Source organism: Erythranthe guttata, chromosome 6 (genome assembly GCF_056151865.1).
Source record: "Erythranthe guttata isolate IM_541 chromosome 6, IM_541, whole genome shotgun sequence".
Lineage (NCBI taxonomy): Eukaryota > Viridiplantae > Streptophyta > Magnoliopsida > Lamiales > Phrymaceae > Erythranthe > Erythranthe guttata.
In genome coordinates, this window is record NC_142538.1 from 17111883 (window position 1) to 17128262 (window position 16380).

At 36.6% G+C, this 16380-nt stretch overlaps 2 protein-coding genes across 2 annotated transcripts; one reads left to right on the forward strand and one right to left on the reverse strand.

The window, feature by feature from the left end:
* Positions 1–28: 28 nt before the first annotated feature.
* PGPS2 (phosphatidylglycerolphosphate synthase 2) lies at positions 29–3298 on the reverse strand. Its single transcript, XM_012979449.2, has 7 exons — positions 2680–3298; positions 2335–2432; positions 2193–2243; positions 1963–2076; positions 1068–1124; positions 887–972; positions 29–787 (listed from the first exon to the last, which is right to left on the reverse strand). The coding sequence occupies exons 1-7, from the start codon at positions 3146–3148 to the stop codon at positions 667–669; spliced, it is 996 nt and encodes a 331-aa protein (XP_012834903.2). The 5' UTR covers positions 3149–3298; the 3' UTR covers positions 29–666.
* A 7365-nt stretch (positions 3299–10663) lies between these two features.
* LOC105955673 (Ypt/Rab-GAP domain of gyp1p superfamily protein) lies at positions 10664–16335 on the forward strand. Its single transcript, XM_088820014.1, has 19 exons — positions 10664–10791; positions 10994–11434; positions 11795–11864; positions 11957–12427; positions 12526–12669; positions 12752–12865; positions 13040–13098; positions 13302–13368; positions 13456–13507; positions 13632–13724; positions 13854–13937; positions 14041–14423; positions 14592–14653; positions 14790–14859; positions 14952–15032; positions 15119–15220; positions 15308–15432; positions 15579–15666; positions 15995–16335. The coding sequence occupies exons 2-19, from the start codon at positions 11373–11375 to the stop codon at positions 16109–16111; spliced, it is 2244 nt and encodes a 747-aa protein (XP_088676140.1). The 5' UTR covers positions 10664–10791; positions 10994–11372; the 3' UTR covers positions 16112–16335.
* Positions 16336–16380: the final 45 nt, after the last annotated feature.

Genomic DNA, 16380 nt, shown 5'->3' on the forward strand with positions numbered 1-16380 from the left:
AACCTCGAGTCTAAAACCGTAAAGCATGTAAAGTAAAGCCTTGGAATGTCCATTTAACACAGGCTCCTGTACAATACATACTTAAATTTAAAGTGTGAAGGCCAATTAGGAAGTACATGCAACCACAATTTTTGCAACATGAGTCAATAGAAAATAACCGAAGAATGTGCTATACTTTTCTCCAAATCTCGAGAAAAATCCAATAAACCGGCATTTCGAGCTCGAACAGACAGCCACCACTTTACAATTATAAAGAGAAAAAAACATTAAAAATCAAGTAATTTAAGTTAAATTAGTGCAGACTCTTTACGAACAAATGAAGTTAAGAGCTGCGAAAACGATTATGATACCGAAGGGACCAACAATAAGCATGTGCACCCAGTCTATCCCCAACAAAATGGTTGCTGGAGGGTGGAAGACTTTGAATATCCAAATATTGCTCTGTCAATGATTTTAGGTCACTCTAAAAAAGACGACAGATGAGAGCTATTTTCACCCCGTGTATTTGATTGCCCCTTCCTAAACCATACAACTTTCAGGAGTTTGAACCCAAACGAAGATGAAGAATCTCAGCACTTGATCCATACAGAGGAAGCACCAACTTTCCGTATAGCAAAAGATGGCTCCAGTCTCCGTTATATAAATGATATGAACCAAAAAATACAACTATAGCAGCAGCACTCTCCATATCTTTCTCATATACACAACCAATGACCACAACGAAAGCCATGCTGAAAAGTAGAGCAACACTACCCCAGAAGAAACAAGAATTTCTGCCCCTGCAAGACTGGAGAGAGAGAGAGAGAGAGAGAGAGAGAGAGTTATAGATGCCTTTTCCAGAACCTCAAAATACTGAAATTCTATTAGAGAGAAAAAAAAAAAAAACCTTCCATCTCTGGCAGCCAAAAGGGCAGTCAAAGCACACATTTGTGTCGCAGTTTTCCATTTCCCTAAGTTATTAACTGCAACGGCCTGAGAGGGAAGGGGGGATGGCATTTTAATGAATTAGCTGAGGAAGCAACAAAATGTATTTCTAATATCAAGTTAAATGTGCTTGGGATTTAAACCTCTAAGAGCTTTCTGTTGCGAGAAGCAGCCCATTCCCTGACTGCAGACATGGTTATCTACAAGTTTGAAGAAGGACATGTAAATGCATGTACAAAATTACATTAAACAAAAAAAAAACAAGCAATCTTCAACAGTGTTAGTCATTCAAGGAAGCACGGAAACAGTTTTCAACCAACACATCTCGAGCTTCAAAAAGAAAAAAAGGATAGGCAGAACAATTTCAAACATAATTAAAAGGAAAGCACCAACATTGACCTGAGTGTCAATAACTTAGAAAAGGTCTTAGTGTTCTACCATTGAAACTGTCATTCTTGATATAAAGGTACAATAGAAGTTTCTAATGTAACACCTGGTTAGTAAGTATTTGTTAATAGTTATCAAATTCATAAACAATTTTTAAACGAGAAGTCTTGAGTACACTATTATAGTATTATACAATTCCTTATAAAGAGCTAGAAGCAATTCTATGCATTCCCAAAAGTACCTTTTCCTTTATTGACATTCCCTTCAATAGAAAATTTTCACAATATCTAGGTGTGTTCCATAACTATACTAAAAAAAATGGAGTTCATATTTAAAATTCCTGACAACCAATTCCATGCATTCTAAAAAGTAGCCCTTCCATTTATAGCCTCTCTATCAGGCTCTTTGGTAGGAAGACTGAAGTATTGGCATCAAGCTTTCTTAGTATTATATGTTGTATTTTAACGTTAAAAAAAAAAGACGAAATATATTTATGACAATATGAAAATTAGATAATGTACAAATGTTGACGTGTATTGGCCCTGTTTTGTCTGGGAAAGAAGGAATTGGGTCACTGCGAGTGATGAAACGTGTAGCCGAACTATTTGTGGCGAATTAAATCGATTATCAAATATAGCCTTGGAACTATACCTCTCTACTAATTATGGCAATTGCAGGCACAGTCAATAGCCATGGTGCTTGTCCAAACATGCCAGCTTCAAAGGGTTTGGTACACAATAAGATCAAGGTGGCAGCTACCATGAGCTGCATCAATACCAAAAAAAGAAAAAGGAAAAAGCTTTGTCAAGATTAAAAACTTCGTCGACGAAATAATACTCGAGCAAATAATTTGAGAGTATGCCAAAAATAGGTAGTGTTACCTTATCAGCCACTGGATCCAAAAATGCTCCAAATTGAGTACCCAATTTCATCTGTTACACCATAGTTGTAGATGAACATGTAATTATCAAAATAAAGAGAAAAACAGACGATTTTCCAATTAAAATGTTGAAAAAGCAGTACCTTTCGAGCAAGGTATCCATCAAGCCAATCTGTAGCGGCAGCCACTATGAAAATTCCGACCGTGGCAGGTGGTCCCCACCAACTCTCAACATAAAAGGCTGGTAAGATATATTAATATGTTAACTATGGAATTGGCACAAAAATGGCTGCTACTAAATAGATTGAATTGGACATTAAATCAAATTGCTCTCTCTCCTGATTTTGGAAAATTCAGGTTAACTATGTTAATGCAAGAATTTGAGCTGCCATGAATTCTAATTGCAATTATCGTTATTTCTCGTCTCTAACCAAATCGGAGATCAAATGATTTTAAACAAACAGGAGATTCGAAATTCGATAAATTACTGCTGACGAGGAGCGGGACTGCGGCGACGCGGCCGATCGTCAAGATCGTGGGCAACGTGAGCAATCTAGACGAATCCGGCGGCGGCGGCGTTTTATGCGGCGGTGACACGTCAGATGCGGTATCGACCTTGCAATTGACACCGGCGCCCATTTGAGTTCCGAAATTGTTTTTCGTTGTGCAATGAAAATGACTGTCTTGCCCCTTATTCCTAGAATCGGAGGTGTAGAAGCTGAGATTCCGGTAGTGATTCCGACGGGTAGGGAAAAGTTTGGGGGTGGTGCCACCGAGCGCGGGGGTTGAGCATGGGGTCGTCCTACACCACCAGCCGGCGAAGTAATTGCGCCGGAGAATTTTCCCCGAATCGACGGCTGCGGTAACGGCGGCGGAAGGGATCGGAGACGAGAAACTGTTGATCAATTTGTGAGAGTGAAAGATGGTGAAATTGGTGAATTTGAGTGCGCCTGGCATGGTGGGTAGAGAAGAGTATAGGTTAATTGCGCATGGGGGCTCACGTTAGCGTGAGGCTTATGTTAGCAGAGCTGATCCAGCTGGAGAAGGATTTCTTTTTTTTTTTTTTTTTTTTTTTTTTTTTTAACCTTTTCTTGCATTTAGAATTACAACCATCCAAATAAATTTTGGGTATATTACAACAACCCCTGAGGTATGGTCAAATTATAAAAATATCTCTCATGTTTGGGTAATTACAATCATCCTCTTAGTTATAAATCTTTTTACACGTCCCCTTTGTGGTGTCAGATTTAGGAGAATCTTCTGGATTATATGGAATATTCTCTATTTTGTACCGTTTTATCACATTCGAGCTCCACATTTTGATGCAAGATGATCATGAGATGTGTTTTTTGGCTTGTATATATATCAGATTGTGGTGCATCAGAAACTCATTTTTGCACAAAACGAGTATAAACTATAGAACATTCCACAAAATTCAAAAGATTATGTTTAATTTGATACCGTAAAGGTGGACGTGTAAGAAGATTCAGAGTTGAGGGGGTGGTTGTAATTTTCCAAATATGATATTTTTTTCATAATTTGACCGTACCTCGAGGTTTGTTGTAATTTACCCGATAAATTTATCAAATATCAAAGGGTAAGTTACGACCACCCATGAGGTAAGGTCAAATTATGAAAAAATCCCTTCTTTTTTGGTAATTATAACCACCCCTCGACTATGAATCTTCTTACAATTAGTTCACTCTTATGGTGTCAAATTCAACATAATTTTCTTGTCCCGTGAAATTTTCTCTAGTGTGTACTCGTTTTGTGCAAAAATGTTGTTTCTGATGCACCACAATCTGATATATATATTTATACAAGCCAAAAAACACATCCCATGATCATCTTGCATCAAAATGTGGAGCTCGATTGGGGTAAACGTGCACAAACTGGAGAATATTCCACATAATTTAGAAGATTCCATTAAAAATGCCAACGCAAGGGTCTATGTGTAAAAAAAATTATAGTTAATGGGGATGGTTGTAATTACCCAAACATGAGAATCTTTTTTCTCGTAATTTGACCTTACCTCATGAAGGTGGACGATCTATACCCATTTTTAAATTATAAATTTATAAGCATTAAGAATAATTAAAGATATTAAAGTACTACAAATTAATAGAACTAGCAATGGAGCCGGGTCTACCCCAAATCCACTGACTCGACCAGAATTTATTTGAGCCGAACCTAATTAATTGTGAACCAAGCTGAAGTTGAGTCATTCTATCAAGTTTGAAAAATATATGAATGAGCATGAGTTTAGTATGGCTAAACCCTTATTATATAAGTAATTTTTTTTAAATTTATTATTTAACATACTATGTGACCAAACTAGTCTTTTGTTCGGCATATAAATGGCTTTTATAAAGGCATCAATTTCAGGATCTCGTTTGATACCAACATCTTTTTTCCACATTCGATAATTCAGCCAACATAGTTCGAAAGTGCTCTGCTCCCAGCTAAGTGTTCACTCTGACATGCATAGGACACATCCAAAATAAAGAGAGAAACATACCAAACAAAATACAAAATAAATAAATAAAACAAGCAAAATATGTACCCAAATTATGATTATGAGTAAAAGAAAATAGAGTGAATGAAATACTCTTATCAAAAGCACTTATTCTTAGACTAGACTTTAATATATATATATCGAAAATAATATTAGTTTACTTATCACGTCACAAGACGATGAGAATGTCCAATATCACGGACTTGAACCTCGATTAAGTAGTTTGCGGCATTTAGCCACAAATTAACACCCTTCGTGTTTATTCGATCTTTGCCCCTGACGAATATACTAAGTCAGTTTCACTGGAAAGTGCACAAGAGTGTGTGCAAGTGGTTAAGAAAGAATACAAGTGTTGTATAATATTAAGAATACTTTATTCAATGAATTCTTAGATAATTACAAATGAATGAGACTATCCTATTTATACAAATCAACCTCCTCAATGGATGGTGATGATCATCTTGATCTAATAACTAATATTAACTCCTATAATCTCCTACCAAATATATACAAAGGAAGATCATATAAGAATTTTTACATCAATGGGAAGATTCTAAAAGATCTTCGAGAATTCTCTAAGGATCTCTACTCTTAGACCTAATCGGGCCCTCTTCAACTTCGGTTCGCTTCATGGACCATCTTTAATCCCTTGGTTTCAAGGCAAAATGGGCGGCCATGACATTCTCCACAACCTAATCTGGCAACGTCCCGTCTCAAACACCCTGATGGTATTGACTAATTGTCACAAATCTTCCTTGATACACTCGGATAGTTCTCCACAAATGGTGCTAAGATCCGCGACCTCAGCCTTGCGACTAAGTGCATCGGCTACGACGTTGGCTCCCAGCTTATACTCTAACGTGTAATCAAATTCCTCTAAGAAATCTTGTTCCTAATTGGGTCTCTTCGACTTGGGTTCGCTTCATGGACCATCTTTAACCCCTTGGTTCCAAGGCAAAATGAGCGGTCATGACATTCTCCACCACCTAATCCGGCGACGTCCTCGTCGTCTCAAACACCTTGATGGTGTTGGCGAATTGTCACAAATCTTCCTTGATGCGCTCGGATAGGTTTCCACAAATGGTGATAAGATCCGCGACCTCAACCTTATGACTAAGTGCATCGGCTACGACGTTGGCTCTGCCCGGCTTATGCTCCATTGTGTAGTCAAACTCTGCTAAGATATCTTGCCATCGATCTTGCTTTGGGGGACAACTTCTTTTCGGTTTTGAAGTAGCTCGTCGCAATCTTGTCGGCCTTGACCACAAACCTGGCCTCAAACAAGTAATGTATCCACAATGGTAAGCAATGAACGATCGCCGTCATCTCCATCTCTTGTACGGTGTACTGTTGTTCCCTATTGTTCAACTTAAGGTTCTCGTAGTATATCAGGTGTCCCTTTTGCATCAACACTACAACAATAGTAAAGTCAAAGACATCCGTGTACAACTCGAATGCCTTGGTGAAATCGGGTAGCGCCAAGACCGGCTCTTGGCTTACTGCCTTTTTAAGGTCCTCGAACGCTTTGTGGCAATGTTTGGGCCACTCCACTCATTCTTCTTCTTAAGAAGGTCTGCCAAAGGCGCGACTCGGTCCGAGTAGCTTAGAATGAACTGTTGATAATAGTTAATCAAACCAATGAAAGAACGTAACTCGGTTACGTTGGTCGGCGGTTCCAACTCCGTGATCGCCTTAGTTTTCGCCCAATAATATGCCCAAGGAATGGTACTTCTTACTTGGCAAATGCGCACTTGGACTCCTTGACGAAGAGTTGGTTGTGTAGCAAGACCTTGAACACCATCCTAAGATGTTGGGCGTGCTCTTCCAAGGTGTTGTTGTAGACAGCAATGTCGTCCAAGTACACGACTACGAACCAATCCAAGTAATGTTGAAAAATATGGTTCATAAGCGCATAGGCAAGTCCAAATGGCATCACGAGCCATTCGAAAGAATCGTACCGAGTGATGCACGTTGTCTTGGGCTCATCTTCCTCAGCGATCCTCACTTGGTAGTACCCCTTTTGAAGATCAATTTTGGTATACAACTTATTAGCACCTCCAAGACGATCAAACAACTCAGCAATAAGGGGAATAAACTAGTACTTATTCTTAATGATTACCTTGTTAAGCGCTCGATAATCGACACACGTCCTCAAAGTTCCATCGTGCTTCTTTTGGAATAACCTCGGGGCTCCATAAGGTAATTTGGACGGTCGGATCATCTCTTTGTCCAAAAGCTCGGTCAATTATTTTCGAAGTTTCTCTAATTCTGGGAGTGCTAAAGGGTAAGATGTCATCGAGGGTGTGGCTTGGCATCCTCTATTGCCATAGTTGCCAAGCATGTCAGATTGTGCTTAGCAAGTTGCATAGAGTCGGCAGTTGCTTGACTTTGGGCTTAATTGGGTCCACTCGTATCCGTTACCATGCTCAGTATACAAATAATATTGAAAGAAAGCATCACAACGGCACTTATCTTTCGCATGAAGTCCAAGCCAAGCACGACATGGAAATTGTACATGGGTCCCACCGAGAAGTCTATCGGTCCCTTCCAAGCGCCGAGTACCATGTCCATATTCTTGGCCATGACGTTAAGACGCTTGTTCCACATTATTTATTAAATTCATTTCAAAATTGCCCTGCACACACAAATTAAGAAATTTTCACCAAGTAATATTTAAATGCTATTTATCATTTTTATTTAACATTTAATATTATCAATTTTGTATCTACCATTTTTGTTTGTTTTTTTTTCCACGTAAAATGTATTTCTTTATTTTTTTTTTTTTTTTGTTGTTTTAGTATTTCTTTCATTATTATAAAAACCTATTTTTTCCTTACATGAATATGGAAAATTGTTAAAACTAGATTTTTATTTTATGTTTTTCGACTATAGTCATATATAGATACTCATAGTAATTCGTAGTCGCACAGTTTGAAAATATCCCAATTTTGAACCCTATACGTCCGCAAACACTTACAACATAGCTATTGTAGTCATCGACAATTATCCAATATTAAAATCTAGATTCGCTACCACCACCGCCAACGTCATAGCCGTCGCCTCGTTATTGCCATTAAAACCTCAACATAACCACGACCACCATCGCTATAACAGCCGCCATAAACCACCCCCATTGTACCCACTAATGTCATTGCAGCTGCCATAACTACCCCCACCATACCCACCACCGTCATCCCTCCGCCTCTGCCACCGTCATAACCGGGCCTTTACAACCGCGATAACTTTTGTGTGTGATATTGATTTTCATTAAGGGTAATAATGTCATTACCTATTTATTTTTTTATTTTTTATGTTGATGGTATTGAATTGAGAAAGAAACAGTATTTGTTTTAGCCGCTACCCCTTTTTTTTTATAAGGATATGTCCAACCACTTTTCTCTTGTGAGCCGTAGATCCAATTCATCGATTCCAAATTTACCCTTCCACTATTTCCCATTACCCACTACTTGATCTTTCCCCCCCTTTTTAATGTTAATTTTCGTTTTTTAATTTTATTATTTCAAAAATACTAATTTAATATTTTTTAATAATATTTTATTTCAAAAATAATTATTTTTTTCATTTTCTTTTTTGTTAATTTTCAGTTTTGTTTTTTAAAAAATTGACTATAATATTACTGAAATCAACTACAATATTTTCGAAAACAACTAAAATATTTTCGAAATCAACTACATTTTATTTTTAATTTCATTTTTTTTTTCAGATCGACTATAAAATTATCATATTACCAAAGGGTGTTGCTATTTGCAGCGGGGCTTTTACTGAAATTGGCTTATTTGCAGCGGAACCTTTTTCATTTTTTTTTTGAAATTCTCTCTCCTATTCCCAGACTCTCTCAAGACATTCGAATTTCAGATTTTTTTCGACTTTGAATCCGTAGCAGACGAGGCTCAATTCATGTAAATTTTCAATATCCGTGCTCTGTAAAACGGAGAATTCAAGTTTTTTGAACTTCCCGTTCTGCAGAGCACGGAAACTTGAACTTTCTTCAAGTTTTCGTGCTCTGTGGAACGGGAAACTCAAAAAACTTTTTAATTTTTTATTTTCGAAAAAAAAAAAATATGAATCCCCCGTGCTGAAGAACACGGGAACTTGAATAATCTTCAAGTTCCCGTGCTCTGCAGAACGGAGGACTCAAAAAACATGAAGTTCCCGTTCTGTAGAACATGGGAACTTGAAGATTATTCAAGTTCCCGTGTTCTGCAGAACGGGAACTTCATGTTTTAATTATTTTTTTTAGTTTTTTTTATTTTTTTTTAAATATCGAATTTTGTAATTATTTGATGAACATGATAACAAATATTCGGATTATTGTACTCGTTTGTATATTCATCGTCAAATTTTTCGTCAAAATCACCATCATCACCCTACCAAATAATACTAAAGGAATAAAGTAAACAAAAAAAAAAAAAAATAAATAAGAAAAAAAAAAAAAAGTAAAACCCATATTCCCGGCCCCTAAAGGACGGGAACTTCAAAGTTTTTTCCTTTTTTTCATGCCCTACGTGCTGCACAACACGATCTAACTTTCCTTTTTTTTTTACCTTGTAAAAGTAATATGAATTGGCCATAAAAAAAATGTTGTTTTTGGTTTCGAATTTGTCGAACGACCTTTATATTCTAAGTTTTCGATTTTATAGTTGAGAGAGTTTCGATTTTTTAGAAAGTTAGAAAATTGACAAATGAGAGTACCGCTGCAAATAAGCCAATTTCGGTAAAAGTCCCACTACAATTAGCATTTCAGATTACCAAAATTAAAATTGACTACAAAATTGTCAAATCAACCACAAAATTATCGAAAACAACTATAATTTATCAAAGGGATGTGATATTCGCGGTAGCAAAATTACGAATGCGGTTTTAAAAAATCCACTCTCTACTTATCTTTCTCTCTCTACAATTTTATTTTTAATAGCTTTTATATTAGAAATCGTTCCAAAACCCATGTTATTGTAGCGATTTGCAAAGAAAAATGAGTGCATCGAATGAAGGTCGTCGAGATACAGAACCCAATGAGGTAAAATTTGTTCGTTTTTGTTCTTTAATCGCGACTCACGGCCAATTTGGACGCCGAAAAATACGTTTCACGACCAAATTGGGCGCAAAAAAGCTCGATTCACGCCCGATTTGGGCGCGGAAAAGTACTTTCCGGACCCGGTTTGGGCCCGCAACACAGCTTTCCGCGCCCGGTTTAGGACTCGAACACGGGTTCTTAGAAATACCAACTTGGCTACAACCATTTTGATAACATATTCTTATTTAACTATAATTATTTATTTCATTATACTGGACAAAAAAAAATTAATAAATACGCGTTGCTACCAAGACTCAAACACGGATCTATTGTGTAATAGATGAAACGTCTGACCAACTAGGCTACAACGAGTTTGTTAATTGATACTTGTTTAAATCTAATGATTCATTTCGGTTATACTGGTTAAAAAAAAATAAAAATTTGAACCGGACGACCGGTCCAGAATCGGCATCTGGACCGAACGCCCGAACTAATTTTCCATGCCCATTTTGGGCCTGGGAAAGCAGTTTCCACGCATAAACCAGACGTGGAAACTGCTTTCACACGCCCATTTTGGGCGTGGAAAATTCGAAAACCCAACAATTAAAACAGCCCCAAATCGCGATTTTCTGGGGATTTTCACATGATTAACCACAAATTCAATATATATAACTACTTTAGATGATTAATTACCTTTTAAATTGACGAGATTTTCGAATTTGGGAGAATTTGTGAGAGAGGTTGAGGGTTTTTGTGAATTTTGGGGCTTTTGGGGATTTTGGGGTTTGGGTGGATTTGATGATTTTTAGAGAGAGAAAGAGAACACTATTGTGAACGAACATATTCGTAATTTTACTGCCGTGTAATCATTTCAATTTATCAAAATCAACTACAAAATCATCGAAAACAACTAAAATTTACCGAAATCAACTATAATTTTATAGAAATCAGCTACGGAAAAAAATTCAAAACCAATTACAAAATCATCGCTACGAATTAATTAAATAAATAAAAAAAGCCACCTCCATTGGAGAACCCTTGAATTTCACGATTTGTTCGACCCTACACCCGGTGAAAAACACCGGGTGGGTCTTCTGCTGCCACGTGTCTCTTTTTTGTATTTTATAATAGATTCCCCGCTAGGGTTTACCTTTAGGGGTTTTAGAAAAAAAAAAAAAAAAAGAACACGTGGCAGCAGAAGACCCACCCGGTGTTTTTCACCGGGTGTAGGGTCGAACAAACCGAATTTCACCGCCGTTGCTAATCAGCACCGACAAAGGGATCATATTCAAAACAATTTTCTGCCTGCAAATTCACTCTTCTAAGGAAGTCAACTCTCTCTCTCTCTCTCTCTCACATGTAAACCATTTTCCCCGTCGGTAAATTCGCACTCTCCATGTGATTATTGGTGGGCCCCACCCCCACTCCCACACAGTAATTACACACACTACCGTCGGCACTTGTTTTATTCATCACTCTGTGCAGTGTAGTGTAGTCGATAAACGAGAAAACAGCAGAGAGGCGCATTTCCCATTTTATATTTACCGGTGCAGTTTATTGATTTGCAGCGAATTAACGAGGAATAGAACAAAAAAGGAGTTATTTTTGAGTTGGATTTTGTTGTTCCGGCGATGGCGGCGGCGGCGGCGGTTGTGGTGAGCCCGGCTCCTGTTGCTACTTTTGATCACAAGAGGTTCGTTCGTTTCGGCTTTGCTTAATTTTGACCGTCTCTTGCTTATTTGTAAATCTGCGAAACGTTTTAGTTCACATTATTTAGATCGACAGCATTTGAATTGAGGATTAAGAGTGTTATGATTCTATTGTGATCTCCGGGTTTTTAGGGTTTCCTTTGCTATGTTCCTTTTGATCTAAAGAAATTCCTGATTTAAACTGGGTGTGTGTATGTATGGCATGTATATATTGATTTAGTCTGTATCCTTTTACTGGTAAGGCATCCGAAACTCGAAACTGCTGTTTAGAAATCGAGTGACGGAAAATGGATTCGTAATATCTATATATAATTTTGTTTTTAATATTTGTTTCCGGTAAACAGGGATGCTTATGGCTTTTCGGTGAGACCTCAACACTTGCAAAGATACCGGGAATATGCTAGCATATACAAGGTTGTTTTCCCGTCTTCTCTACAAACTCGATCTTCAGTAGAAGAAGAATATTTTTATATTCGAATTATATTTATATTTGATAATTCTCTTAGGAAGAAGAGGAGGAGAGGTCAGATAGATGGAAGGATTTTCTTGAAAGGCGATCGAAACCCGATGGTATACTCGAAACCAGTAGCACCAATATTACAGCTGGCGATAGTTCCAAAAATGTTGATGAAAATGACGAAGAAAATAAAGAGGGGCCCGGTAAAAAACTTCATCGAGTACTAACGTGGACAGAGATCAGGCCATCTCTTGGTGCCATTGAAGATATGATGAGCTCTCGTGTGAAAGAAAAGAAGGCCAATTTGGTTAAAAGTGAGACGCAGCTTCCTTCTATAGAAGCTTCCGAAGAGGAATCCGATGAGGAGTTTTACGATTTAGAAAGATCTGAATCGGACCCCGTTCAAGACGTAATTTCGAGAGCGAATATTCCCGTTATGAATTCGGAATCTCCACCTCATTGGAAAGAGGAGCTTGAGTGTCTTGTTCAAGGAGGAGTGCCGATGGCACTAAGGGGAGAAGTAAGATAAAGAGTCGTAAGACTGAATATTCTTTTTTTTTTCTAATATTTATTTATTTATTTATTTATTATTATTATTATTTTTGTTTGGATTTGCAGATGTGGCAAGCCTTCGTTGGTGTTGGAGCACGTCGAGTGGAGAATTACTATCAGAATTTGCTATCTCCAGATACCGATGTAGAAGCTACGAACCAAGTGGAGTGTGTCGGTGTGCCGGAAAAATGGAAAGGGCAGATCGAGAAGGTTTTTTACTTCGTTCTTCTTCATATGTGAAATCATTTTCTTGTTACTGTTTATAATTGGATATGTAATTTTATTGATACAGGATTTACCGAGAACTTTTCCTGGTCACCCTGCTTTAGACGAGGATGGTAGAAATGCTTTAAGGCGGTTACTTACTGCATACGCCCGTCATAATCCCTCTGTTGGATACTGCCAGGTAAATCTGTCGTTGTTTTTCTTTTTCTTTTTTAATAACTTATATATATATATATATATATATATATATATATATATATATATATATATATATATATATATATATATATATATATATATATATATATATATATATTTTTTTTTTTTTTTATTTATCTTTTACTTTTTTATGCAGGCCATGAATTTCTTTGCAGGTTTGTTATTGCTTTTGATGCCAGAGGAAAATGCATTTTGGTAGGTCAATATCTTGGTAAAATATTTTATTATATTATTTCAGGCCCATTTTGTGAAATACTTTATAGTCGCCGACCATGTAAAATGTTGCGTTGCACATCAAGATATTGTAATTTAATTACATGAAGTGTGTTTTGTTTTGCATTTCTATAAAATGCATAGAATTGCGAACTTGTTTGAGACATTATTGATGCTATTTTCAGGGCCTTACTGGGTATTCTAGATGACTATTTTGATGGATATTATTCAGAAGAAATGATCGAATGTCAGGTATTCCTTGCTTTTGCTTAATATAAGAGACAATTTATCTAGTCTTTTTGATAAAAAGGCATAATATGATTAATCATCTCTTGGTAGGTTGATCAGCTTGTTCTTGAAGAGTTGGTGCGCGAAAAATTTCCCAAAATGGGTCCGTTCCTTTTGATAACTTTTCTGCTAAAAGCTTTGATTTTTATTTTTCTTTCAATTATTATTATTATTTATTTATTTAAAAAAAAAATTATGCTCCTCGTGAAATTTGGTGTCTACCACAGTAAACCATCTGGATTACTTGGGAGTACAGGTGGCATGGGTGACTGGACCGTGGTTCCTCACAATATTTATGAATATGCTTCCATGGGAAAGCGGTCAGATTCTTTTATCTCAGTCATGCATTACTAAATTCGAAAAATTACTGGAGAATTTATATATCATTTCTTTATTAATCAACTACTAAAATTTGTAAAAGTAAACTAATTAGTTTTATCTGCCTTCAGTTCTTAGAGTCTGGGATGTGCTCCTCTTTGAAGGAAATCGCGTAATGCTATTCCGTACAGCACTCGCTTTGATGGAGCTATATGGTACTTGTCCATCACTATTCTTCGAAATATATTTACCAAAAAAAAAATTATAATAAATAATCCACTTGAATACGAGACTTATTTTTGTTCAGTTATTTTGTAGGACCTGCATTGGTTACAACAAAAGATGCTGGAGATGCGGTCACGCTGCTTCAGTCACTAGCGGGGTCAACCTTCGACAGCAGTCAACTTGTACTGACAGCTTGCATGGGCTTCCAAAACGTGCAAGAGAAAAGATTGCAAGAATTACGGAATAAACACCGACCGACGGTCAAAGCTGCAGTCGAAGAAAGATCGAAAGGAATGAGAGTTTGGAGGGATTTATATAGTTTCAAACAGGATCCGAGTTCGATACTTGTAGGAAATGATAAATCGGGAAAAAAAACGGATAGTGAGATGAATAGTAATGTGTCGAATGTGGATGAGATATATATGGGCTTGAATGGTGACGTGGAGGTGGACCCCACTAAAGATCTTCAAGAACAGGTAGCTATTACTCATTACTTGCCGAAAGTGTAAATTATAGATGTAACAATTTCTGAATTCAAATATTTTAGTTATTTTTTGCATGCATAGAATGTAACTAAATTGTTTGTGCCGTTTATCGAACATGTTTTTTTTACAGCAACTTTATAAGATGTTGATTTTATTCAGGTGGTATGGCTTAAGGTTGAGCTATCGAAGCTGCTCGAGGAAAAACAATCTGCTGAGCTCAGGTGAACGCAACTCTGTAGTTCTGTCTTAAAATTCGTATTTACCAAGATATAATTTTTTTTAACTATTATATGGAAATGCGTAATTTAATATTTATCAATGAATTGTATTAACGAGTTTTAGTTTTGTTTATAACAGAGCAGAAGAGCTTGAAACAGCATTAATGGAGATGGTTAAGCACGACAATCGGCGACAACTAAGTGCAAGGGTATCTAAAATGCTCCATGCACAATACTTTATAATTTTTTTTTAATTTTTTTTTACTTGTTTTAATTTGATTCTTCAATTCTATTATTATAGGTTCAGCAATTAGAAAAAGAGGTCTCTAAACTTCGGGAAGCACTTGTTGATAAGCACGAACAAGAGAACGCCATGCTTCAGGTATAACTACTGCTGTATTATTCGGTTTCGGTGAAAATTTCCGACTCTTTTATTATTATTATTTTTTAATTTTTCATTTTTAACAGATATTAATGAGGGTAGAACAAGCACAGAGGGTGACGGAGGATGCTCGTATATTTGCCGAGCAAGATGCTGCTGCTCAGAAATACGCAGCTCAAGTTCTTCAGGTTTCTTTTTTTTTTTTTTTTTAAATTTGATTTTAGATTTTATTGGGTTTTCTCGTTTACACTTTACATTGCAACAATCACGTGCAGGATAAATATAAAGAAACAACTGCCGCCCTGGCGGAGATGGAAAAGAGGGCGGTTATGGCAGAGTCTATGCTCGAAGCTACCTTGCAGTACCAGTCGGGCCAAACCAAAGCACAGTCTTCTCCTCGGTAACACAATTGTTTTTTTCTAACTTTATTTTTTTATTTCCATGAAATTACTACCGCTCCCCTCGTTTAATTCCTTGCCCATAAAAAGAAAAAAAAAAAACGGGCATCTTTAATAGTTCGATAATAATCTCGGGTGTTATCTGTAGATCGGTTCAGCAAAGTGATCAAGATCATTCGCAAGAAATGCCAACGAGAAAGATTAGTTTGCTTTCTCGATGGAGAGACAAGAATAAGGTTAGTATTACTTGTTCGTATTCCTGCATTTATATGCGTATTCCTTATGTTTGTGTTTTTATTCGTAAAATTCCAACAAGTATTAACTTTTCTCTATTAAGAGTTAGGCATTACAAACTGAAGTCTCGAGTCTTAGAACTCATATTAAATTATAATCTTACCTAGCCGAATTGTTCCCGAAATTACAAACAGTTGAATAAAATACAAAAGCCGCCCTTTTTTTTTTTTGTGAAGTCGTATATTATTATTTCTTGTGTCGGGTTTTTGTGAAGTATGTTAGAAAATACTAGAAAAATCCGTAACAAAAACAAGAATTTGTATGCAATAGGAGAAGTCGAGTGGTGTTGAAGAGCAAAACGAAGGGAAATCTTCGAATGAGGATAATCGGAGTTTAAGCCTCGAAAATGAGGAGACGAACGGACATAAGGTGGACGAGAAGGTATAAATGGAGTTTATAAAGAGTGATTTTGTTCGGTACTTTCGATTTATTATCAAGAGTAAGAGGACTGATAAAACATTTAATTTTTTTGTTTGTTTATTTCATTGGCAATAGTCTCTCTTGTAAGGAAATAAGTGTAAGAAGGAAACACATATTTAAGTTTTTTTTAGCATCATTGACCATTGTACATAATAACTATCTTTTTTTTTAAATATTTTTGGTTCATATTATCTGTCAGTTGTCACTTTAGATTTATATTACTGCATTAAATGTAT